Source organism: Taudactylus pleione, unplaced genomic scaffold (assembly GCF_031769625.1).
Source record: "Taudactylus pleione unplaced genomic scaffold, aTauple2 ptg000007l, whole genome shotgun sequence".
In the NCBI taxonomy this organism is placed as follows: domain Eukaryota; kingdom Metazoa; phylum Chordata; class Amphibia; order Anura; family Myobatrachidae; genus Taudactylus; species Taudactylus pleione.
Genome location: NW_028284410.1, coordinates 10,244,565 through 10,272,027, shown reverse-complemented (window position 1 = coordinate 10,272,027; position 27,463 = coordinate 10,244,565). Strand labels below are relative to the sequence as shown.

The window sequence follows — 27,463 nt, the reverse complement described above, 5'->3', positions numbered from 1 at the left end:
AAAATGAGTAATACTATGTTGTATAATAATGTTTCTTGTTGTTAGTATTATAACTTAGATAAATAGCGATAATATAAAGACATCAAACTAGTCTAATTAATTAGAAGTAGTAGCAGCTCACATGCTATGGAAACAGTTCCTGTCAATCAAATACCAAGCCAATTAGAAAAACTAACCAGTCAATGAGAGTTAATAATATGTGATAAATTAAGTGATCACTTCTAATTAAATATAAATCCTTGGGGCAAGATAGATGAAGGTCTTCTTGGTTCTGTAGCTGAAATAGTTTGTGGAAAAACATTTTCTCAGACAGGCAAATGGCACCTGCAAAGAAGAAGCCGAGAGTGCAAGTGGTTGAAAATGAACTATCAGCTGCTGAAAGTCATGGTAAGAAAGGTTCACAGTGTGTCCCTCCTGTCAGTATACTGAAAGACTCTATAACTAATTTACCTAGAGTGAAGCCCCAGCCAAATACAGATGAAATGGACCCGCTAAATCTCAGGAGAAAAACATATTTTATAAATGGAGCTGACAAACTGGATGAAAATGAGCCAAGTGTAATACATAATACCCAAGAACAGCTTTCCTTAAGTACTGATGAGAAAATTAGACGCCTCACTTATGTTGTAAGTTCATTTCTCCATGAAGACTCTGCATGTCCTTTGGTGAAAGACAATACAGGTTAATATATATTTATTTTTTTTCATTATTATTATATGCCTTTTGTGTAAGGGCTGATGTCGTCATTTGTGTTTTCTACTAATGTTTGTAGACTTTCAGATGTTTTTATTAAATGAACAGACATGGAACAAGTATCATTCTGAGAAATGTACCTTTTGTGTAAATTCAAGTAAATAAATGGCAGCAAGCATTAAGGCCCCCATACATCAGAGATTGATTGTAGCAATCGTGCAATTTGCAATCGATTGTGTATAAAAATCTTTCAATCGATTGCAGAATTGCCACAATCGATTGAAAAAGGGAAAGATTTGTATACAATATTGATTGCAGCAATTGTGCAATTTGCAATATCTGATGTATGGGGGGCCTTTAGTCCTTGAATAACTCAGTGCTGTCAATAATTTATAGGCTTGCCATACTATCCCTTTTTTAAACCAGGACAATCCTGCATTACTGTACACAGGCTCTGTGGCTGGCTGACTTTTTTTTATAGTTTGTGTTTCACCTGATTTTAAGCAGGCACAGAATCTGTGTAATTCATGTGCCCCAGTGTAAAGGGATAGACTGATAAGCCTAATGATACACACTCACTCACACCTGTATTAAAAAAAAAAAAAAACATAAAAAAAACTTCCTCTTGATCTTTCAGCAATCTAGGCCATGTGTACAAAAATACTAATACCATATTTTTACAATTTTTTTATTTTTATTTTACAGAAATGGAAATTCCACATTCAGAGTTGGAAATTAAAAAAGCGCAGATGCAGGTACTGTACTTTGTGGCAGTGTTGAGTGTCTGCTTATGTGCACAGAACTACTGATGAGGTGGATCTGTATTTAATGGGCCCGATTTAGGAATTGCTCATTTGTAGCATGTAAGAATTTGCTTGGCTACAATGTGTAGACCAGCATTTTTCAACCACTGTGCTGTGGCACACTAGTGTTCCGCAAGGTCAGAGCTGACTTTACTTGTACTGCTGGCCCAGGCAGTGTTGGGCTCTTCAGGGATGCTCAGGTGTGCCCAGGCTGTGACCTATGGAGGCATGACCTAGGTCACACATGCCTCATTGCATGTCTGCCTGCACACTGCTCCAAGCTCTGCACTGTGTGCTCAGTCACTGAGTGTGATTGAGCAACCCCAACCAATGAGGTACAGGACAGGGGTGACAGTGAGCCTTCTCAGCTGGTTATTTTATTTTTTTCTGTGGGGATCAATGCAATTGGCTGGTTCCCACATAAATTTTTTTGTTTTAATTTAGTTTTTCTTTCCGTGGGGACCATTTAATTTAATAATTTTTTTCCGTGGGGGCCAATGGGATTTACTTTATTTTTTTTCCCCATAGGGACCAATGTGTGTGTTTTTGTCCCGTGAGGGACTGATTGTGTGCTTTAGAAATATTCAAATCTTGTTCGGTGTGCCATGAGTTTAAAAAAATTGAAAATCACTGGTGTAGACTCTTAGTAGGCCTATTTATTGCCTGTTGCTAAGGGCTGGTGTAAAGATGCATGGTGTTGACAGTAACCACACATTGCCTTTTACACAGCACATACCACCACCAAAATAGTAAAGTAAAAAAAAAATAAACTAGCACCAGCATTATCCACAGTTTATGCTTCACATGGATTCAACCACCCTGTAATGAATAATTTTAGGGCTCTTGCTTAAGTGGCTGTGGGTGTTGGCAATGAAGATTTGGCATAATGGCAAACCAAAGCGCAGGCGTAGTCCTCCACAATGGAAAAGTGTGCATGACAAAAACCATACTCATAGTTTTTCTAATATAGGACCTCACCCGCATATGTCAAATTGGGATAAAAACAGCACCTCAATGGCATCTATAAAATTCCAACCTGTACTGGAAGCTACTGTAATATGCAGGTCTCCAAGATCTCCCATTGATCTCTGGGGGCTTGTAATTCAGACTACACAAGATCTCTCCCAAATTACTTACTCTCCCACAGTACCTTGCTGTCCACTGGGTATGAAATGTGGCTGTCATAAGTAGGTAATCCCAGCTATTCACCACTTACTGTTATATGTAAGGGACTTCTTTACATCCTTGCTCAGCCTAAGTCCTTGCTACTTTTTAAAATGCAGATAGATATGCATGTAACAACATGTAGAAGAGCTGGAAGGAGTGACCACAAGTGACAGGGACTACATATGTGTAGCTTATCTGAGTGCACATAAGAGTGGAGGAATGTCTGTTGTAACTCAATTTCCTAAATACAGGTGCTGCATTTAATATTAAATCCAGGGGGAGGTGGGGTGGTAAGTGGTTCTCATATTTGTACTGTAGTTGTTAATGTACTATGATCCACATCAATCTATATATATGGCTGTCATCATCCAATGATTATGCTGGTGATGGAATATTTCTCCTCTTACTTGCCCCCCTCTCCCCACCATGAGTACACAACTGCATAGTGACCATCACAGTTCTTGTAAATAGACTTCAGAAGCTGAAATTGCTATGACAGTGGTGGTGCCAGTGGGTAGTTAGAGTATCAGGGATGGATAAATTAATGTGGTCAGGGAGGATACACTACAATGTGGGATGTGATTGGGGGGCTAATATACTTTAAGTGTATTAGACTAGGGAGGCCAAATATTTTAACCGGTCTCTGGATCTGATGCAGTCTGAATAGAATAATGTGTGAATTTGCACTGTACAGGCTTAAAAAGTGAATGCACACCTAAATGACAATGCACATTTCAAAACGTACGGCTGGAGAGGCAGAAAAGGAAGACCATGCATGCAAATGCTGACCAGAAGGTTTAAGTATACGTGGATGATGACTTTTAGAAAAATAGGTGCATATGCTGCTAATGGAAAGATGTACGGTATGAATCTTGAGATGTGTAGGGTTCTGCACCTCTGTGGATATAAGCTATTCTGTGCATATTTTTTTTTTCTGAAATTTGAATGCCTACTTTGCTACTAACTCTGTAATAGTCCCAATCTGTTCAGCCTAAGCTGCCCAAAAAGGCGACTGCATCTCGACGTGCCATTTGAAAGCTGCTAACCGCCCTTCCCCAACCTAACTATCTAAATTTCTTTGTCCACGCCAATGCTGCAGCATCTCCTCAACATTCTCTAATCATAACATGTTGTGTTGGGGAAACTTACCCTTAGGTTTTTTGAGTGCTCCTATTTATTGATTCAGTTATTTAGGCAATACATAGCTCATTGCCTCCAGTGTGGACTTTCAGAAGGTTGGCTACACGAGGAGCCTCTACAACTCGCTGGAATGTCAAGTCTTCTGTCTTGTCTGATTGCCACTCATCAGGGTGCCCAGAATATGGGAGTGTACCACAGTCTACTCCAGATAATGAACTTAAACAAAAACAAAAATATGTTAAAGAGCCATGTAATCACTTTGACTCTATATTGGCTTTTCCCTTCACATCTGTAGCCCCTGGCACCTTCCATTTGGTTATATTTCTTATTCCATTACTTATGTGGGTATAGTTAGCTGGCATTGCCTAAACCAGTATGGCCAGCTTCAATTTATCCTCCACACACCAATGCCCATCAAAGCCATGACCTACTGAAGGCTCTACAGGGTTTAACTACCTAGTATGCATTTAAAATCCACCTGCTTAGTGACACTTCTGGTATTACTGTATCTGAATGATAAAGCAATATAGTGGGGTTGATCATATCTAATAGAGAACCACCTTTCTAACCCGATAATCTACATTCCAGTCCAACTGGCTTCTACCTTGAATGTAGCTATGCCAATGTTCCAAAATCTGTTGCATATAATCCCTGGTGCTTGAACCTAATCTCTCCTCTGTGCTCCCCCCCCCCCCCCCTCCCCACACCCTAAACCTAACCCTCCCCCCAGCCCCACTTCTTACCTTTTGGGGTGCAGGGATTCTGACAGGTTTTGGATTCCGGGACCAGCATCCCCTGTGCTTTGATTAGTTTCTCAAACTAACCATTTATTCACTAGGGTACATTTATGGCTTAAGTCTTTGATCAGATATTACAACACTATACATTTTCAGGTGGAGCTTTTTGTCACACAGTTGTGCAAAAACTAAACCGACGTTTTCAACTTTTAGGGACTGTGAAACTACACATATTACATGGTAAATAGGTTTGTTCAGCTAAAATCTGTATGGACCCAATTAGCTGGGTACAACATCTTATGAAACTGTCTCTAGACGTTCCCAAGGAGATCTAAGCCTCTCAATCCCCAGAAATAGGGAAGAAAGAGCCAGCCCTATTTTAAACTGGGGATTGCACTTGTATAGCAAATACATTTCAGTGGTTCCCATAGCAGAAAGAAGGAAGCTGACTTATTGCTGCTTCTTTTAAATGAGTATGGATGGTCTCAGGACAATCTTAGAAGAATTTATATAAGATCTATCAAGGCAAAAAAAGTTATGGATAGAATCCCTGAGGTATATTCTGATCTACATATAGCCAGGGGACTTCATGACCTCTAGGCATTTAGTTGATTTTACATTATAAATGTTAACATTCAACATGACGCCCAATTTAGGGTTAGCCATAAATAAAATGTTAGCAGGAAATCACAATGTCGACATTCTGCCAATTTTCAATAGAAAAAATTGATATGACTCTGTTGAGCTAATGAATAAAAATGTAAGAATAATAAAATATGTGGAAATGTATGAACATTAACAAATTATGGTGTATAATGGTTTCTTTTATAGGTTTAGAGTTATGTAGTTGGTGCTTCCTGGAGACAATAAATATTATGTAGCTTATAAAGAGGAAGTACAGAAGACTCCTTTGTGGGGCACTCTTGTTCTGATTATTTCTATTAAAATGTTACTTGAATTAAAAGAATCTCAAATACAATGAACACATCTATGAAAAATTATTAGAAAAATAAGTAATATCAGCATTGATTGCTTAATTGCAGGTAATTCACTTGCAGAGTAATTCTGCAACAGGATAAATGTAAAAACATTTTTTTATAGAAATAATCAGAACAAGAGTGCACCACAAAGGAATATTCTGTCCTTCTCTTTATAAATATCGTCATTATGTCAGTGTTGTCACTCTGCATGTTGACATTGTACATGCTGGTGTACAGAACATGTTGACATGCTGTTGACCTGAATGTCAACAAAACCTACCACTCTGACCTCTATATAGATACCTAATGTGATATTTCCATAATTAAGGTTGTGACCTCATTAAGCAATTTTAATTTACCAGCATTTATTTTTAGTTGTGCAGAGCCCTTTGCACTTCTGCTAAAGTTTTGTTAGTGGTTATTGCTTAGTTATCTCTCGTTACAAAGGGATAGGAAAAAAAAATATTATACTGTACCGGGGTGTATCTAGGGGTCTGAGCGTACCTAGCAAAGTAAGGGACTGGCACTCCCGCCCCCCACCCATTTTTTTTTTTATTTTTAAGGAATAATTACCCTCTGTACTAAAGGGAAGTGCAGTACATGACTGGGAGTATAACAGAAATTGCTGCAGTAGTATAGGTTGTATGCAAGGTATTAGAGCTGCTCCTGACAGTAATAAAGGGGCAATTGTAGTAGTGGTTTGGAACTTTATCCTGCAAAGTACAATTTCAGTTTCTCACTACTTTTAACTAGGGATGAGCGGGTTCGGTTCCCTGAGAACCGAACCCACCCGAACTTCGGGGATCCGGGGCGATCCGAGCCCAAGCTCTGATCTCCCTGTCTGCCCCGGATCCCTCTCCCGAGGCAAAACCTCGAGATCTGCTGTCGGATCTCAAGGTTTTGCCTCGAGCGGCCATTTAAAAAAAAATGCCTTTGCCTTTAATGGGCAAAGTGCTGATTGGCTAACAGAGCCGTCTGTCACGGCTCTCAGCCAATCAGCATTATGGTGCTCATTTGCATGTAGCACGGACTTGTGAGATCCGTGCTACATGCATCTGTGTGACTGACAGTGACACAGAGCACAGATGGGTCAGTGAGACCCGTCTGTGCTGCTGTGTATTTCAATGACACAGATGCACGCATGGACCAGGAGATCCGTGCTACCTGCATCTGTGTCATTGACACAGAGCACTGACGGGTCCGTGAGACCCGTCTGTGCTGCTCTGGTAAAAAAAAAATAAAAACCTGTTTAAAAAAAGAAAAAAATGGCGTGCACCCCCCCCCCCAAAAAAGAGCAACCAGCCCCGGGCATTAGTGACCCAGTGCTGGGTGTGCTTAAATACAGGGGACAAACGATGTAGGGGTCCCCTGTACTTAAGCACAACCAGCACCGGGCTAGTCAGAACCAGCGCTGGTTGCCAAAATACGGGGGACAAACGATGTAGGGGTTCCCCCTATTCTGCGCAACCAGCTCTGGGCACTGATCCGGTCCTGGTTCTGGAAATACCCGGGAAAAAAATTAGTAGGGTTCCCCTGTATGTTCCAGAACCAGCACTGGACTTTTTCTAGCGGGGGGCCGGATCAGAGCCCAGAGCTGGTTGCGCAGAATACGGGGGACCCCTACCTCGTTTGTCCCCCGTATTTTTGCAACCAGCGCTGGTTCTGACTAGCCCGGTGCTGGTTGTGCTTAAGTACAGGGGACCCCTACGTCAGTTGGTCCCCTGTATTTAAGCACACCCAGCACTGAGTTACTAATGCCCGGGGCTAGTTGCTCTTTTTTGGGGGGGGGTGCACGCCATTTTTTTTTTTTTTTTTTTACCACAGCAGCACAGACGGGTCTCACGGACCTGTCATTGCTCTGTGCCAATCGCACAGATGCATGTAGCACGGATCTCCCGGGTTCGTGCTACATGCAAATGGGCACCATAACGCTGATTGGCTTCCTGTCTGCCACTGCAGTGCCACTCCTAGATGGGCCACGTGTTTGTGCCGCCCACTTGTGTCGCTTAGCATAGTCATCCAGCTACCTCGGTGCAACCTTTTGGCCTAAAAACAATATTGTGAGGTGTTCAGAATAGAGTGGAAATGAGTGGGAATTAATGTTATTGGGGTTATTAATAGCGTAGGAACAAAAAAGGCCCATTTTATGTGATTTTAGCATTTTTTTTTTTTTTTTAAGAAAAAATCCAGATACAAAACACAAAACCCAGAACCCAAAACACGGAAGGGTGGTTTTGGCAAAACCAATCCAGATCCAAAACACGAAGAAAGATCCAGAACCAAAACACAAAACACGAAAAGTGGCCGGTGCACACCCCTACTTTTAACTTGACACTCAGTGACGGTGACTCACCTCAGGTAACAGAGGACACAAGTGGAGGGTTGAGGAGGAGGAGGACACTGCAGGCACTGGAACCTGGACTCTGTGTATGTGTAAAGTGTTTGGTGGTTGGGACAGGTGCTGTTTGTGATACCTGAGTGGGAGGGAGGGCTCTGACACACTGTCCAGCTGTCTGTGAAAAGTCTGTGCTGCTGGCATCCACAGTGCTGGATGACCGGGGAGGGGGATCCCCGGTACAGCCACAATGTCACTTTACTAACTGCATGGATCTAATACTAATATTTAATATCTATATTAAAGAAGCGGTATAATGTTAGTTGATAGTTTTTTGCCCAAGTCCTAAAAAAAAAAATATTTTATGGATATATAAATGGTGCAAACATCATAGTTATGTTGCACCCATCACCCTTTTTAATAGACTGAATATTGTTAAATGACTGCCCCCCCCCCTTATAGACACATATTTCCCCCATTAGAAAATTCTGTTATCTGCCAGACCACTCAATACACAATGATTGCTTTCATAGGTGTTGATTCATATTTCTGGTTGGCCAGAAAGATCGGGAGGTTTTGCAAAAATACCTGTAGTCTGGCCATTTATAAACTGATGTGACTGTTTTCATTCCATTCAGTCATTTGGTGCAGCAAACTGCCTGCAGTTTTTAGTCTGCTGCTTGGTAAATTCTACCACTAGGGTTGATTATTTTCAGGTGATGTCGGTATCTCTCAACAGTAAACCTAAAGTAAGTGCAGCAGTCAAATAAGTAACAAGAAAAAATACACAATCTTTAAGTTTTCGATGGTCTCCTCATATTTTTGAGTGCTTCAGAGAAGTTACTTTCAAATGAAAAAAGTAGAATCCATTGGAACAGTCAAATTTGCTGGTACTGTAGGCAGTAGCAAAACCATCCCTGAGATGAATACACTTCCCAGAGACACAAAAATAAGTGAGAAATCTTGGAAAGCCTCATCTACTTTGTCTAACAGACGTGGAGCAAGTTTATTTGCAAGATAAAACTCTCCGCAACTTCCAATAGAGTGCGAGTATGTTATATGCGAGTCCATGAAAGTTTTTCTGAGTAAAAACTTGCAACTAGTAATGTGAGTTTCATTAAAAGTTGTGAGTTTAGCAGAAGCTTGCACAGATGAGGGAGATCTGCATACAAATGTCATGTAAGTGTAAAGAATGTATTTAAAAAAAATCACGTGCCCCCCCCCCCACTCAAAAAAAAAGTAAAAAAAATATTGGCACTGGGCTCTGTGAGCTGGTCCTGGTTGTGAAAATATGGGGGAAAAAAGATGTAGGGGGTCCCCCGTATTTTCATCAACCAGCACTAGGCTCCCAATATTAGTTCTTCTGAGTGTGTGCTGATTTGCTGACAGTCACTCCCAACATCAGACAATAAGTGCATGACCCATGTGGGAAATGTCATTGTCAGGCAAGTGCCGGCATGTACAGGATGTAGTTGGGAAGCTGGCGGTCGAAATGCCGACCGCAGGCTTCCCGACTGTGAAAATACAGACTCCTATCATCGGTCCCATGCCGAAATCCCGACACCCAGCATACCAATCATAGGTAAGTTGGGCTCGCTTAGCTGCAGAGGGGGGGAGGGTTAGGATTAGGGACACCCAGGGGGATTTAGGGTTAGGCACCCCCCTGGGAGGGTTAAGTTTAGGCTAGGGGAAGGGGGAGGTTAGGATCAGGCACCCGTGAGTGGAGGTTAGGCACTAAAGAGAGAGGGGGTTAGGGTTAGGCAACACTAAGAGAGGGGAGGGTTAAGAGTGTTACTTACCACAGTCGGGATCTACAGCTGCCAGTCTTCTGGCGTCAGTATTTCATCCACCGGGACCAGCTCACACAGCCTGCTGCTTTGTTTTGGTTTTGGGGGAGACCCCGGATATTTTTTAACACTTTTCCCTTACAACTTGCCCAAAGTATGTTTACCATGGGTAAACACCTGGATGTGACTTTGCACCGTGAGAGTAGTGAAAATGTAAGGAACATGAGTTTGTCTGTTCTCACAGCCTATTACATGTGCAAGTTTTAAAAACATTTTGCACTAAACTTGCACCTTTTAGAACTTTCATCCTATTATTACATTTAGCCCAGGACTATGGATGTGGGTGGTGGACTTTTACCTTCATGAAAAAGTACATGAAGGTGAGGGGTGATGAAATTTCACATCTACAATTCTGCTGGAGAGGTGTTCAGTCTGGTAGAAGAATCATTTTAATCCCAAAAGGCTTAATATCTACAAACTTGCTCTGATAACAGGATAGTAGAGTTTCGTCAAGACATGAATTAAAGAGCAGCAATCTATTTTACCAGAAAAAGGTACCCTCCTTTCTCTGCAATCTGCACATCTAGGGTGGCTATCATAATGGCAGAAATCTTATGTAGAACCAAGCATCATCCCAAAGAAAGGGAATTTACAGGAATTTTGTTTATAGTCAACATATGCAAGCATCTTCTAATAGACCATAGCCAGAAGAGGCAGACATGTTTGCAGTATTGCTTTTTGACCAACTAAGCTTTTGTTTCCTTGAGCAATATACATGAGAGAATAAGAGCCTCTTCCACTGCCTTACAAATTAGTTTCTTTTATACTGTCCAAGTCTCCTGTACCCCTGGGGCTCCATGCAGAATAAATACTTTTGCGTTCTGTGTTGCAAAATGCTTCGTCTCACACTATGCATGGACTCAAAATTTGTGTATGCATGCAGACTGATTTACTTTCCACTTACTACTCCTTACATGAAGATGGCCTAGACTAGGGTAGGAGGGCTTGTAGATGCAGGTACAATACAGTAAAGGTTTGTGCAAGCAAAATATATCCAAAGGTTACTACATAATACTCCCTCGCCAATGTGTAACACTCACATTGGTGTCAGATGAATTGGGTAGGTTCAGATAATTGGGTACACTGCAACAGGGGTGCTTTCTCTTTCTTCATTGGCAGAGAGATGAAGGCAACTGGACCCAAAAATCATAGGTTTTTAAATACTTTTCCTTTTATTCAAGTAAACTAGTTCTCAGGTAGCGTTGGGTAATGGGAGTCACAAAAACTGCTTTCCACAAGTCATTTATTCAAATGATAAACCATTAATATGTATCTTTTGTTAGCATGTATTACTGTATATAACCACTTCTTTAGCAGGACCTTCGGAGCAGATACTGCAAAGGCAAATTGGATTAGAGTTCACAGTTCATATAAATACAAACACTGCTGCATTCCAAGTAAAGTTTATTTTGCAACAAATTTTACACATTCACAAACAACTCTTCATTAGCAAGTGTAATATTGTTTCCTATTCCTAGCAGTATATATTCAAACTAAAATAATACTTTTCTCATCCGCATATAACTATAACCTCCCTAAATAAACTCACTTTTGGCCAAGTATTTATTTGTTGATGCACATTTCTTTCATAGTAATTTTCCAGTGTATTTACAATGAAACCAGTTTGACGTAGGATTCATACTGCTTAAATTGACCGAGGTACTAATTACGTAAGTCACCTGTGGTCAAGCATGGATAGTCTTAAAACATGGACTATTAAGGTTCCTTGAGGGCTGACTTCAGGGAAACTCTAGCCTAGTAGTATCAGTTCCTATCATATCTTGTACAGCAGCCACTGTTCTATCCATATCTCTTCTGTAAACACATTAATAAAAAAAATCTCAAGACAGATGTACTGTACATCCATAACTGCATATATAGCTTTAGTTGGGTACCACACTACAAAACATGGACATGTCTTTTTGGGGGCAATTCCATTGTGGCTGCTCGACACATTATTTCAGCCCCCCCCTATGCCCTAGGGAATACAACCCAATGCATACTAGCCTCACCCTGGTCTACAGTATGAAAATGTTTGTTTCTCTGTTATAGTGCTGCCACCCAAGTCTAGTGCTATTATTGGACATAGTGCCTGATTCAGCAGTGAATGCAAGTTCACTGCTGATGGCACATTCCCAATTATTGGGAATCTATGCGTGTGCAGGACCCAAAGGGCGGTGTGGGCGCAGGGGTGGCCGCTGTTCCCATAAAATGGGGATGTGTACGCCCAGTTTTCCAGGAGTGGCTAGCCCAGGAAACTTGTTTATCAGTGCAGTGTCCTGGGCTCGAATGCCAGCTGGCCGGAGTCCTGGTGCCGTCCACCATCATGACCACCGAACTCATTGCAGTGCTGGGATCGCAAATGCAGCACGGGGTGTCATACACCTCCTGCTGCATTTGCATTATTGCGAGTATCTAAATTGCAAAGCTGCCTGCATGCAGATTTGCAATTGTGATCCTTGCTGAATCAGGCCCTTATTTGGGAAGACTGCACACTTTTGTTCCTCTACTAGCTGCTTTTGTCTTTTTTATCTTTAATGAATAATACAGCTGCGCTAATTATGCATTTTAAATGGATGAGTAATCTGAAATGTATAGTAATGTAAAAGCCAGAATTTACTGGATTTCCACCAGTTGTAATATAACTGGTAGAAGGTTGCCTTGCTGGTGCCTTAAAAAATTTAAAAGTGCTAGAGTAACATGGAATATTATGATTATAGTATTTATATGATGGGATAGAAGATAAAAGTGGTGCTCAGTTTTTCTAAGGTTATGATTTAATCACTAATCTTTCTAAAAGTTAATTTTGGCATGTGATAAGTGTACAGCTCCTGTAGGCAATGTGAGACATAATCATCCCTTTATAATGTGAATCTTGTCCACAGGTTTTCAAACTCTGTCCTCAGGACCCCAAACAGTGCATGTTTTCCAGGTCTCTTCACAGAATTACAAATGAAATAATTAGCTGCACCTAAGTATCTTTTTAAAATGTGTCAGTGACTAGTGAATATACCTGTGCACCTGCTAGGTGACCTGGAAAATATAAAATGTGCATTTTTCTTTTTTTTTTTTTTTTTTTTCTAATATGTGAATAATTGATTTGGCTAGAGTAAACTTACTAAAACAGACGATAGTGCTCTTAAGTGATGATGCACCACAGTAAGATGGTTTAGGTATTGTGGTAAAAAAGATAAAATCAAAAGGAAATTTAACAGCTGTTTTGATTGAACATGAAGCAGCTACTGTATGTACCTAGTTCAGTGAGCTGAGAAGGCTCTGCTCACTGTTAGAATTATGTAAACTAGCAAATGAAGGAAATGCAACGGTTACCTGTTAATGATTTCCTTGTGTTGTGATACTTTGCTATGTGGTTTGCAATGTAGAGGAAGTGGCCTCTAGGTCCTGTGCAAGAGTTTAGTTTTCAACAAGTAGAGTTGTTTAATCGTATACTGTAGTTAATAATTTGTAGTATTTCTAACTCCTACTCTTCCAATCTTTGTTTTACAAAAAAGATATATACATTATAAATGTCAGTCGCGCAGTTCATACAAACAAAGACAGCTCCACTCATAGTCTACATTTTGCAAAATCCTATCTATAGATCTCACTGAAACACAGCAATTTATGCTAGCATTACTCTAATTTGGGTACATCTGCCCACAGGATCGATTGTGGATAGGGCACCAAGGTGGATGAATTAACTTAATGCTGGTCTGTCTGTGTATATGTGTATACAATTTGGTAAGCTTTAGTAACATGGCTAAATGCATAGTATACACCCATGATGAATGTGAAGACTAACATTTCCCAAAAGTCTGAGTAAGCTAAACTGGTGTCTTTAGTACAGCTTCAGGCTTCGTTTACAATTGTTTCTTGTAATGTCTAATAGTTAATGTGAGGAAACTGCTCTTAGCTCTCTATACTCTTTGACAAAATAATTTTACCTTTCTTCTTCCTCTCGGTCTAGACAGTCCAGTAATCCCATTGCAGTCTTCATGTTAGTGTCTGGCATCCGTCCAAAGCAGTGTTGTTGTTCTGTCACAAGCTGATATAATTAATTGCTTAGCCTTCAGGGCCACTGTGTATTTTGTATTAAGTCTTTTACATTTAATTTCTAAACTCCCTTAATGGTGCTTGTAGATGCTGTGTGTTATTGGCAGCTTAAAATGAGGATCCTGGGATAAATTAATGCTGCAAAATGAGCAATTAAAATACTCCTAATAGCAGATACCCTTCTTCTCTCTAGTAGGTAAGTGGCACAAATTAAATTCTCACTGTTCAAACCAGTTCTGAAGCAGTTAAAATACATATCTTTCGTATGGTGTTGTATTACTTTTGTACAGCACAGCTTACAATCTGATTTCACATTTCATAATGTGCTTAAGTGTCAGCATTGCTGAATCTTCCGATGGTAATATCGGAATGCCAACCGATCATTATTAATATGCTTTATCTGTAACATATCTTTATTTTGGACATTGATGAAAATGAATAAAAACAAAGTGCAGGTCAGCCCAAAAATATGGACACAATAAATGTTTTGTTTATTATAAACATTAATCAATTATAAGCCTAATAAAGACTCGGTACTGTATATGGTTCCATTTCAGTTAGTTCAGAGGTAAATGCAGTATGAACAGCTGACAATGTATTAAGGGGTCCAAAATCGCATACTGTAGATGCTGATGTTAACCACTCTAAATTGATGGATAACTGAGATTAAAGAGCATCTCTTTGCTATAAACATGCCTAAAGTTCCACTCAAGAGGGTTATGAAGTAGAATATATGCTATTGTATTTTGGCTTGCATGTTGTATAAGGGGCCATTCCAGTGCTGGACCTGCAGCCATCAATGTTTCCTGATCTACATCTTTTTAGTACACTGGAAACTCGTGGGAAATAAAGTGCTAGTTTTTGGGTCTTGCTTATAGTGAACAAAGATTAATAATAAATTTAGTGATTTATAACCAAAGGTTGGGATGGCCATTTGTGGTATGATGAATTAATAATGATTGCATGAAGCCCACCGGGGCTAATGGGGAGGACATGCAGTGGTTGCCAGATTGCCATCATTGGCCAAGAGCCATTGGCTCTCCACCATCAAGGGGGAAAAGCATCAACCATCGGTGGCTAACCATCATTGGAGGTTAGACGTCAATGGTCATCCCAACCAAAGGGCCTAATATGATCACCAGACCATTCCAGAAGACCTGAAGTAAGTATCCTCACTACTGCCATTTCTCCAATATATTCACTTAGAAGGGCAAATCTTATGGAGGTTTGAGTGAGTCAAATACAGTATTGATATCAGTTTGGTGGGAGTTCAAAGTGATGTATTTTGAAATCAGGGGACTATTGGTTGAAATGTATTGCTGGCTAATTGGTCATATACTGTACACAGTAAGGATTGATTAAATAAACCAGCAACAGAACCCAAATATACATACTGTAGCTTGCATCAAGCAATAAAATCATTGTTGAGGTATTATGGGGAGAAAACTATTTAGAAACCCTGTTTGTGTTCTCCGATGCCTGTCTCACAATTGCCGTCAACTCAATCCTAGTTAACTAAGGAAGGGAAAGGGATATTTAGTCTACAGGCTATTTTAACAGCTTTTGGATTATTGTTTTTACAATGGGAAGGGTCCATTGCTTGTTTGTGAATAGTAATGATTTAGGCTTCAAATATTTGAGACCATTTTTATAAACCCTTCTAGTAATTTTTAAATTACTACAACTTTATAATATAAAGTCCATATGGGCCAAGAGCTTGCTAGGAATATATTGCATTGCCTCTCTGATATCTGCCTTAATCCAGTAGCTATCATGATACTTTGCAAGTTTTTCAAAAATAAAAGGCAAATGTATTTGTCTAGCGGGAAATTGACTACTCTAGTTTTTGGCCTGATTACCTTGAAGTTTAGGTAAACAAGCAATTTACCTATTGGCTCATATTATAACCATTTTGATTAAGGTAGGGAAGCCTTACAATTTTTGGTGAGTTTTTAACCACTTACCTGTCATGGTCGCAAACAATGCAGCCAGTCAAATGCAGTCTGCAGCTCCCGATACCTAAACTTTCAGCAGCCACCAATGGCAGAGGGACCTTCCAGCCTGTCTGCATCCATGCACTCTCCTCCAGTTTCTGTAATGCTGCTGATCAGCTCAGCAGGGCCCTCCACACGATGGATGCAGAGAGGGGCAACTGCTGAAGAAATGTAAATAAAGCAGCCTTTTAATTAGTTTTTGTTGGATAAGTTATAAATGTTCTTGACCCAATTTAATCAAACAAAATTTCTGAGCCGATTTTGGGAAAAACTATCAGCCAGTTCAGTGTTTTGGCTTTCTTGGCCAAAGTGAAATGATTAGCTACAACTTGTAATTCAATTAGATGAATGTTATGTTTATAATCTTGTCATGCATTCACTCATGTCTTGGCCTAGGTGCCAATTGTGTAGGCATTCCATGCACAACAACTTTTAAGGGCAAACCAAAAAGTAAAGCTAGGAGTATTTGATCTGTTCTTCTTAATAGAGATGGATGACCTTTTAATAGCTCTATCTTGGCTTCCAGCGAAGATATATAAATGCCAAGCAAGTCAGAGTATTATAGAAATGTCCTATGTCCAAAACAACAATTATGGTTTACCATGTGGTTGGGAGAAAACAACCTGTTGAAAAATCCACTTGATAGTCAGAAGTAGATCTATGCAGGAGTACAAATTATGTCCTAGGGAAAAGCAGGTGTAATTATTAGTAATAGGATGGTTGTATTTTCAAGCCAAATATTGATTAAACACATTAGCTGGAAAGGGTTTTTCTTGGTTACCAGGGGTGTAACACCAATCAAGGTTTGGATCTAATGTTATATTAAAATCATCCATAAAGGCCAGGTCACCCATATACTTCTGTAAATGTTATAAAGGTTTCTTTAAGAGTATTTGCCTAGAGTTGGGTGTGTGAATGCAATAGTGTTGTCATATCTTTAATATCTGGGATCCCCACAAGTATGAAGTGCCTTTCATTGTGCTCTTACAACTTTTGTGTAAGAACAAAGGGGCAATTAATTTCTTACTATCTAAGAAACAAAATTGGTACTTGAGATTAGTAAACGAAGAGGTGCCTAAAAAGGCAAAACTTTATTTCTGAACCACAATAATTTCTACTTTATACCTTCTAAAGAAATGTAGGGTTATCTCAGCATATATTGGCAGAATTAGCACCCATCCCATTAATGTACAGTATAGGAAAAAAAATTTGCAATGGCCCCAAAATGGAAGGGTCAATTAAACTGTGTTTTTATAAATACTAGGCATGCTGAATGGAGATATGTAGGAGGAACACTAAATAACCAGTAAGATATCTGTTGGAAGGGGAAATGGCATATGTGAACTGGCAGATAGTATCATTAACATTTATGTGTAGAAACAGATGAGCAATTCTGTTTTGCTGTAAACTGAACACACCAGAAAATTGGGGTTCAGAGTCCAACAGTCCCAGCTTGGACTACTTTGGGGTTCCAATTTGAACATAGTGCCGGCTCATGTTTTCTTGCCAAGTTCAGAACTCTGATCTAAAAAACAGATCCTGCATGTTTTGGATTGCATTTAAGTTCCTCCCTTGTGATTTTAGGTCTTGTAAGAGGTTCAATTATTAAGCAAATCCAAAAGCAAAAACAAATCAAAACACTTGAGACCCCAGTGTTTTTTGTTGTAAATCATTGTGTTTTGGTTAAATCACCCTCAACATTTTTCTCTAGTTGAAACTAGAGTAACACAGAAACTTTGTGGGGAGTACCTTAGGTTTATCAGACAACTTGCGGAACTGGTCTAGTGGCCTTTGCTTTTCTTTGGGACTATAGTCATTCTAGCTGTATAGTCGACATGGCTGTAGTACCATTTGGCAAACCCTAGTAAACCATCTTCTAAAATATGACTTTCAGTTGGGTAAATGCAAGTGTGGCACAGGTGTACAATAAATTCAGCTAATTTAGGACATGGAAAAAAATTAAATGAGATGTAAAGTCAGTACATATATTCAGTATTTTCCCATTATTCTAAGTAGGAGTCTGTTCAGTCCACTTTGCAAATTTGTTTAGGTTACTGCAGCAGTACTAGTACAACAGCACCAAACCTTGATTGCCTCTAACACTTGCAATGAAAAAAAAAAAACCAATTATTGTTACATCTGAACTAGTAATGCAACAATAAACTTGGACATGTTTTACTGTATAGGAAGCAGTGAATACTGAATGGGGCCACTGACCAACCTTCAAGGAATATATAAAGTATATGCAGGAGGTAGTTTAGATGCAGGTTAGTTGAGGATGGGTGGATTTAGCTCCAATTGAGCCACATAAGTAGATGTAGCTAGCTGAGTTTACCAGTTAGTGATCTGGAAGTGAGGCCACCGCTTCCATACTTGAAGGGGGGTGCAGGCCATGAAACATGCAATAGCAGTAGATTGTATATGGGTACTTTGTCCCCAAACTTGGCACCAATTGGTGTGTTGAGAGAGACTCATTCACAAGCAGATACAGGCCACATGGAATTGAAGATATTTAGGCAGCATATCTGACGCTTGGATCCACTGTGTCTATTTACCTAGCCACACCCCTGGCCATCTGCAGCTCATAAAGCCAGAGCTTCAGTATGTCCACACATTTACATTTTGTAAAGACTCACTAAAATAGGTCTCTTTTTAAGCTTTCCTATAGAATAATATTGCAGCTTTCTAATTTTAGGTTTTTGTCTTAAATAAAATAACTGCTGCAGTTTGGACAGAGTGCAACAATATAGCGCCCTCCTTGTATAGTCGGATGAGTGCAGCTTTTCTGACACATTTTGAGGCTCACTTTACTTTGGACCCTCCATAATATGTGCTTAAAAACCCATTTGTATAAATCCTCTTGGCACAGTCACAAGTGATCATGTCTATACAGGCAACTTGTCTTTTAATTAAGCATAGTTATCCACTTGTAGATTTTATCTATGGACTAATATTTAAAGCAATTTTCTACTGCTTTGTTTGTAAAACTCTTCATGTTACTACAAATAGAAATTGGGCTGTATTGCACTTGGCCTGCATGTGGGCTCAAAAGCCCTTCCTTAACATTCTGGATTGCAGGGGATGGAAACCTGACTGCAGAGATTGCTTTAACTAAATGCACCAACCATATTCCCCCTGCTAAACTTCTAGGACCACCTCATCCTCTACATACTTAGTGTCACCTGCATCTACACATTTAGCCATTTGCTCTAGTTAACTACCTCCTGTATAAATATTTAACACATTGTTTCCATTTTCACCTCTACAGTACTGTACCTTGGTAACTCCTAGGACAAAATCTCTTCCAAGATCTCTTCCCATTTCCTTTTCTCATGTGTCAAGCTGACTCTGTCATCACCCCCAATGATGTCCCAGAACAATCTAAATAAACCTGGATCTATAACTGAGCTAATGTTCTCCCTTCTGCTAAAGTCTCTAACCTCAAATCATAGTAATTGTATTATGTATGTATGTATGATATGTAATATACAGCAAGAGATTCCTGTGTGGGGCACTCTTTTAATCATACTTGCCGACTTTTACTCTGCCCTCCCCAGGAGAAGCCTGGGGAGAGGCAGCAGTCGGGCAGTGATGGGGCGGGGCCAGGCCAATCACATCATTAGGCCCTGCCCCCTCATGGCAAATTCTGCATATTTTAATAGGGGGCAGGGCCAAATTACATGATTATACTAGAATCGCGTCATTAAGCCCCACGACCCTAACCCTAGACCTTAGATCTCAGGTAAGTTTCTCCCCATTCTGCCCACTTCACTAGGAAGCTGGAGAAGTGCCTACACTGCCGGGAGTGCAGGTGGGTTACTTGAATAAAAAAGGAGCCTCCCGCGACTTTCGTGGGTGTAGGCATGTATGCCTTTAATATAAAGTAACGTTAAGATATAGCTTTTAATTCTTTCTGTAAACAATTGGGGTATAGATGGATTCAACATATATGGCAGTCACCCCTCGACAGACATAAATTTTTGCAGTCAATATAATGTTCTTTTAATGTTTTGTATATGTTTAAGTGGTGAAAATAATAATACAAATATTTATTCATCAGGGTCCACAGGATCTACATTGGGGTATGTAGTTGGCGTGATCCATTGCACCAAACTGCTTACAGCTTTTGAAGCTCCTAGCATGCACTGGTCCTCCTTATATACCCTGCCCCCAGCCACAGGCATTCAGTATTTTTGTTTGGTGTGTGGCAAGTATCCAGATGCACCATTTAACAGCAGGACTGCCTAGGCAGTCCCAGGCTTTTTCTTTTTTGATTTACCTTGGTTATTTGAATTTCTGAGTTTAGCAGTATTGGGTGCCAAATATGAAACATATACTGTGACTCCTACCTCCGTCGATGCTGAAACGCCAGTACCACTATATGCCCTGGGGATTTCGGTGGGCCTTAGCATGGCTCGGGTAGCGGCATTGCTGGGGTCCGGACTGCGATCGGATTCATGGAGATTGCAGGTAAGCTGATTCCTCATGAGGAACCATGTGCAGAGCAGTCCAGGCCTCCAGTGTAGGAGACTCATTGGAGGTAGCTGCGGGTGACTCTCATTTAATGTGTCCTCACTAAGGTGGCCTGGGTTACATCGTCTGTCACTAGGGACATGTAGTAGATGCACTAGGTAGCGTCTACTACTGAGGTCAGTGTACCCGTGCCATCAAATTCGCAGCTATGGGGAGATAGGCATGCTCCTTCTCCAACCCGGATGCGACTTCCAGTTGTGGATTCCCACATCTGGTTTGCTACTTCTGACCACCTCGTGTGTGACACTCAGTCCACCATGGGAGTGCTGCTGAAAGCTGTTGGCCTCAGAGGTTAGGTCTGTCTCTCTGTAAACCTCTCCCTTGGGTCAGGGGGCTGGTCAGTTGATTAAGAGTTCATTTGCATTTAGCATTTGAATACATTTATGCTTTGTATGTGACTGATGCTAGCTGATGTATTTATACTGCTTTTTTGTTTTCAAAACTGTCAAATATATCAATCACTGTTTCTCCTCATCCCTTTGAAGGTGTGTGGGGGTTTCTTCATTTAAAGTCACATTACATTTATACTCTATACCTTATTCCTGTTACACATTGAAAATGTCTAAAGGTAAAGGAAAGAAGGATGATCTTCCTGTGCTAAAGTCATGTAAATCCTGTTTTGCAGGCCTGTCTGAACAGGAGCTCGTGCAAGATGGGTTGTGTAGTGTCTGTTGTAAACAGCCACCTTTTTGATCTTGTACATGTGAACCACCCTGGGTGGCCTCTTGGTCTCCGGTATTGTTGCAATTGGTGGACAGGGCCACAGCATTGCATGCTCTTGCCACGGTATTGTCTCCTGCTATGTGATACCCACAGCATTTGCATCTTTCTATGTACTGTATATGTCCCCCATGAATCCGTATTGGTTTGATTCTTCTGCTCACTGTAGTCAGAGTATGCTGCCATCTATAGCCCCTCAGCAAGTGGTGCAGGTGAATAGACCAGTGGCAGTAAAACAGGGGCATAAGAGGTTCTCTTCAGACATTTGCCTAAGGATTCTGACTCTGCCTCCTCATCACACTCTAATACTGAGAGTTCGGGGTCTTGCTGAGTGGAAGAAGACCATCCAATCCTCTGTGGATGTCCCCTCTCTAGTGAGAGCATTTAGATCTGTCCTCAGTATAGAGGAAGAGGAGGTTCTGCTGAATTGAAGGCTGGTTATACACCTAAAGATTTTCTGTCCAACCATAAAACTGGCTGATTGTCATTTGCTTTCATACGTTACCAGATTTTCATTCCAACCAGCAATTTGCTTCCAAATGCTGGAAACTTTACAAAAACTGTTTGAACAAATTGTTTAGATCAAACATTTAACAAACTTGTCTGAATGGCCATTTTCATCTGTTTTTTGGCATTTAGGAGCAAATTGCTGATCATCATTTACTCCTATATGTTACCAGATTTTCGTTCCAACCAATCAACTAGTTGGATGGTTGGACAGAAAATTTAAGACTCCGGTCTTTAGGCGTCAGAAGGTGGCTACAGGTTATTTTCCTCAGTCTGAACAACTGACTAATCTCATGTCTGAAGCATGGAGTACTCTAAAAAAAAAACATTTTCATGTTACAAGGAATTTAACCTCTCAATACCCACTTGCACTTGGTGAGTGTAACAAATGGGAAGTTCCCCCATCAGTAGTTGCTCATGTAACTAGATTGATCAAGAGCTCTACATTACCCATTCCTGCAGCATCCTCATTAAAAGAGGTAACAGAAAACTTTATCTATTTAAAATCAGTGTTTTCATTATCTGGAGCTATTACCAGACCAGCTATGGCTGTAGACTGGGTAGCCAAAGCTATGGAAGAATGGACGAATGCTCTGGAAGAAAGCATGCCATATGCTACCAGAGAACAGCTGTCGCATCTCAGGCAGATGCAAGAAGCTGCAATGTATATGTAGGAAGATGTCATTGATTCAGGGATCTTGGCTTCTAAGGTATTGGGAAATGCTCAATGAACCCTTTGGCTAAAGACCTGGAAGGTGGATACAGGGTCCACAAAGGCCCTGGAGTCTTTACCTTTAGTTGGGAAGGTACTGTTTGGACCAGAGCTGGATGACATAGTATCTGGTGAGTTGCCATCTATGACTACCCCTAAGTATAGGTCAGGGTGGGGGACCCTCCAGCCTGGTTGCCATATAAGGCCCACATAATAATTTGGTCTGGTCCTCCTGAGTTTTTTCTGCTAGCCTCATCCGGCTAGCACGGTGCCTAGAATGGCACCTTGCTGCAATAATCTATGCAGCAGTGCCACCTGGAACATCCTTAGGATACTTAAGATGGTCACACTGCTGCCCTTACAGCTCCCCAGGGCACACTGAGGGGGCATGGTCTGCACCAGGCCCACAAATAGTGATATATATATATATATATATATATATATATATATTTGGCCCTCTGCAGAAAAAAGGATTCCCAGCCCTGGTATAGGTAGTCATCAGCTCTGTCCTTTCGCCCACAGGAAGGGCAAAGGGACAGTCTTCCTCTAGATGGGATAATTCCCACAGAAAACTGTAGATCCAGTCAGATCTCTGGCACTCCAAGAGACTATTGACGCCCTCCTGAGGCCGGGAGTCATAATCCCCATTCCTGTGATGCAACAGGGAAGGGGTGGTTATTAAATTGTATTTTTGATTCAGAAATCAAATGGGTCACAACACCCTATCCTAAATCTTAATTCTCTCAACAGATTCATCCATGTGCCCAAATTCCATATGGAAACCCTACTGGCATCTGTGCTGGCAATGGAGCCTAGACATACAGGATGCTTATCTGCATGTTCCTATTGCACAATTTCACCAAGGATTTTTGAGAATGGTGGTAGATCAGCAACTTTACCAATTTCAGGCTCTACCCTTCAGGTTGGCCACAGCACTTCAGGTATTTACCAAGCCAATGGCAGTCATGACAGCTCATCTCAGACAACAAGGAGTCAGGATACTGTCATGTTTGGATGACCACCTGATATTGGCACAATGTCCTCTCAAGATGACTATTGTCTGCCTACAAGAGCATGGCCGGATAATCAATTGGAAAAAGTATTCTCTTTCTCCAACTCATCAAATGTCGCACTTAGGGGTGCTGCTGGACTCTCTGGGACAGATGATGATTCTGCCAGAGGACAATATTGCAGCACTTTAATCTCATGTGCATAGTCTACTTTGCAAGTAGGAAGTATCAATTTACTTGGCAATGCAGGAGCTGGGCTCCATGGTGTCCACATTTGACATTATGGCTTATGCCCAGTTCCAGGCCAGGTCCCTACAGCAATGAATTCTGTCTCATTGGAATGGTTGGTATCATCAGACAAAGTCTCAGAAGATCCGCATCTTGCCAGATGTTCGTCTCTTCCTCGCTTGGTGACTAATGACTCATTTAGACAAAGGTCACCTGTTATGGGTCCCAGATTGGGGGGTACTCAGCACAGATGCAAGTCAACGAGGATGGGGAGCAGTGACAGGTCATCACACCTTTCAGGGAAGGTGGATGGATCAGGAAAGGCACCTACAGATAAATGTTTTGGAGCTTCGTTCAGTGCACAGAGCACTCATTCTGGCACAGGATCTACTTCGACTGTGGCCTATATCAATCATCAATGAGGCACATTAAGTCCGGCAGCCATGATGGAAGTGGCAAACATTCTGCAGTGAGCAGAATGTTATCTTGCAGCAATATTCATCCCAGGAGTCCAACTGGGAAGCTGACTTCATAAGTCATCGGGACACACATGCAGGAGAATGGGCTCTCCATCTGGACATCTCTCAACTCCTGATGGACCGGTCGGGACTACCAGATGTAGACCTCATGGTATCATGTCACAACCACAAGGTCCCCAGGTACGGATCCAGAACAAGGGACCCCTCAGCCACCTTCATGGACACTCTGGCATTGAGATGGGACTTCAGGTTGGCATACCTGTTTCCTCCAAGCTCCCTCCTAACAAGGGTCATCAAAGTTCAAACTGGAGGGCAGCAGGATAATACTAATGGCTCCTGCCTGACCCAGGAGACATTGGTTCACCATTCTGACATGTCTATCAATACAGTCCACCTCCACTGCCTCTACTACCAGATTTACTAGTGCATGGTCCCTGCCTGTATCCGGATTTACTTTGGCTGGCTTTGACGGCTGGCTCTTGAGTCTTCCATCTTAAAGGCCAAAGGTTTCTCTTTCTGTGATCCAGATGTTGCTGAGTGCAAGGAAGCCTGCTTCGGTCTGCATCTATCACAGGATTTGGCATTCATTTTTTGTTTGATGTTCACACAGAAAATATGACCCTAAAGTTTTCATGGTCTTGTAAGTGCTTGCTTTTCTTCAGGAAGGTTTAGACTTGGGTCTTCACCTGGCTACCCTGAGAGTTCATGTTTCTGCATTGTCAGAATGGTTCCAGCACAGAATTGCTCCCCTGCAGGATGTTAGAACATTGTTGCAGGGGGTTCTCCATCTACAAACTCCATTTGTCCCTCTGGTGGCACAGTTGGATTTCTTTGGTTCAAAGGGCACTGGAAGCTTCTCCTTATGAGCCCTTGGATAAGGTGGACCTTAGATGGTTTACAGCGAAGACCCTTCTTCTCCTAGCAATGTCCTCAGCACGCAGAGTTTCAGATTTGGCAGCACTGTCATGTCGCTCCCCATATTTGATTTTTCAGCAAAATAGGGATGTTCTTCGTACTAGAGTGGGTTACCTTCCTAAGATGGTATCCTGTTTTCATATTTAAGAAATTATAGTCCCTGGCCTCTGTTTTCAGACCTTTCTAAGGGTGAAGCTTCCCTGGATGTGGTTCATGCCATACGTATCTACATGGATTGTACTAGCTCAATCAGGAAATCAGATGTGCTCTTTGTGTTTTATATGGGTTTCACAAATGAAGTTTGGCCAGTTAACAGACTTTGGCTTCCTGGTTGCATATGACTATTTCTCAGGTTTATACACAGGCTGATCTCCCTGTCCCAATCAAGAGGACAACACATTCTACTCGGTCTGTGGGACCATCATGGGCAGTTGGACATGGTGCCTCAGCTGAACAACTGTGCAAGGCAGCCACTTGGTGTCCATTCATACACTTCTTTTTTTTATTTTTTATTTTTTTTAATCAAATTTTTATGCATTTGATACTTTGCCACCCAAAAGGAAGCATCCTGGGAGTCAAAATTCTCCTCTGCTCAGGAGTGTCCTCACCCTGAAGAGAACTACTTTAGGATGTCCCCAAGGTAGATCCTGTGGACCCTGAAGAAGACAATTTTAGAGTTATGGTATAACATTCCTCAGTTATCTTTTTCTTCGAGGTCCACAGGGCACCCACTCTGATGCACCTGACCTAAGTTGGGATAATTTTTTTTTGCTTTTTTGTATCACTGATTCACTCTCCGTATTGAGTGTTTCTTGGGTTCATTGTACTTCCTTCTCCACTTTGTCTCTTACCGTTAGGCTTTTTTACAAACTGAATTCCTGTGGCTGGGGGCAGGGTATATAGGGAGGAGGACCAGTGCATACTGTGAGCCTCAAAGCTGGAAGCTGTTTGGTGCAATGGATCACATCAACTACATACCTCAAGGCAGATCCTGTGGACCCTATGGACCTTGAAGAAAGTTAACTGAGGCATGTACTACCATAACTCTTTTTTTTTTTATTTTTTTTTTTATTTTCCCTTCAATGAGTATACTGGCAGGTCTGGTATGTAATGGAAAATGGATCACTTTAAATGTTTCTTCAAACAAATATTATCTACGTCCATTTCTTGCATAGTGATAATGCACATGGATGACCCTCAAAATTGATAATTTTAAGTTAGGGTAACAAATTATCAATTTTGTCCTATTCTGTTTAATTTTTTTTTTTTTTTATCTTTAAACAGCGGAGAAAGCCAAAGTTGTACTGGAATTGGTGGGACTTTTAATTGTCTGCAATTCAGTTGTGTCCAAATAACTCTTGCATGTTAAACAGCCCTTGTAGTTGTGACAATTGAGGGTGTATCTGCATGTGAAATGTTAAGTTAATGTCACAGCCGCTGACACTGTAATGTAGCATTTCACATGTAGATGCACTCAAAATATAGGCATGCCGCATATTTTAATCAGCATAAGCTTTTTGTGTGTACTATTCACATCAATTTGAAGGTAAAAAGTAGCATGAAAAGACACTTAACACTACAGTCACACAACGCTCACGAGTTATGTTTAACACGACTTGTAGCCTACAGAGGTAAGATGTACAGTATGAGGACACATCTGTATTTCCATAATTATAGGCGAAGATAATTAGATGAATGCATTCTTTGGATTCCACTCTTTCCCTATTTTTATCCAGTCCCTGGGAGTAAGATGCTGCTTTGTTTCCCCTCCCCATTCTTTTGTGTGCTTAGTCGCCTCTGTTTTTAGGTCACCCCTCTCTTTATACACTATCATGGTTTAGAACATTTATTTTTTGGGGGGAGAGGTAAGAACTGAGTAAAAAAAAGTGAATCTTTTTCTGTTCTCAAGTTCATTATTCTCTTAAAATCAAACTGCAAACTGTACTATTGCATAGCGTAAGGGGCCCCAATGCATTTTGGCTGCCATCATTGGTGGAGACTGATGTGTATTAGACCCTGTTTGATTAGTACATAGCAGTCTTGCTGCTTGTTTGTCCAGTTTCAAGTGTTAGAGTATACAAGTTGCTTTATTGCAATAAAGCTAAATGTGTACACAACTATTCAGAGACCAAAAAAAAGAGATACTGTAGTCTTGCAAGCTACAGAACACCAATGCTCAAAGTACTGTAATATACACTAAAGAAAAACTTTTGCTATCGGCGCTAACAATAATATACTAAAAATCTATCTATGTGTGCAGCAAATAAAACAAAGGGGATTTTGTCATGATTTGATCAAAGCATTTAAGCCTGCAGCCCAGCATCAAGGGACCCCATTTTTCTTCAGGTCCCTAACACTAGCATATATGCCTAGCACGTCATTACATTGCAGTTAAATGTACTCACCTCCTAGATACAGAGGAAAACATCTATACAGGGGCTGGCTGTTATAACCTTAAATGAAAGCTGCCATGATAGCACAAGGCAAAATTTTGAAACAAAACAGAAAAATATGCCCGCGCTCGGTTTTACCCATATCATACATGGTACCAGCAGCATGGCAAAATTAATGCCATAAATGTATACAAACAGAAAAACTTTTGCTATCGGC

General features: G+C 40.9%; 1 protein-coding gene across 1 annotated transcript in view; it reads left to right on the top strand.

The window, feature by feature from the left end:
- The first annotated feature begins 228 nt into the window (after nucleotides 1-228).
- LOC148542883 (uncharacterized) overlaps nucleotides 229-27,463 on the top strand; it is a 39,870-nt gene continuing 12,635 nt past the window's right edge. The window contains exons 1-2 of the mRNA XM_088460496.1: nucleotides 229-681; nucleotides 1,399-1,448. Coding sequence (XP_088316622.1) covers nucleotides 318-681; nucleotides 1,399-1,448 — 414 coding nt within the window. The 5' untranslated portion in view covers nucleotides 229-317. The remainder of the gene's footprint in view (nucleotides 682-1,398; nucleotides 1,449-27,463) is intronic.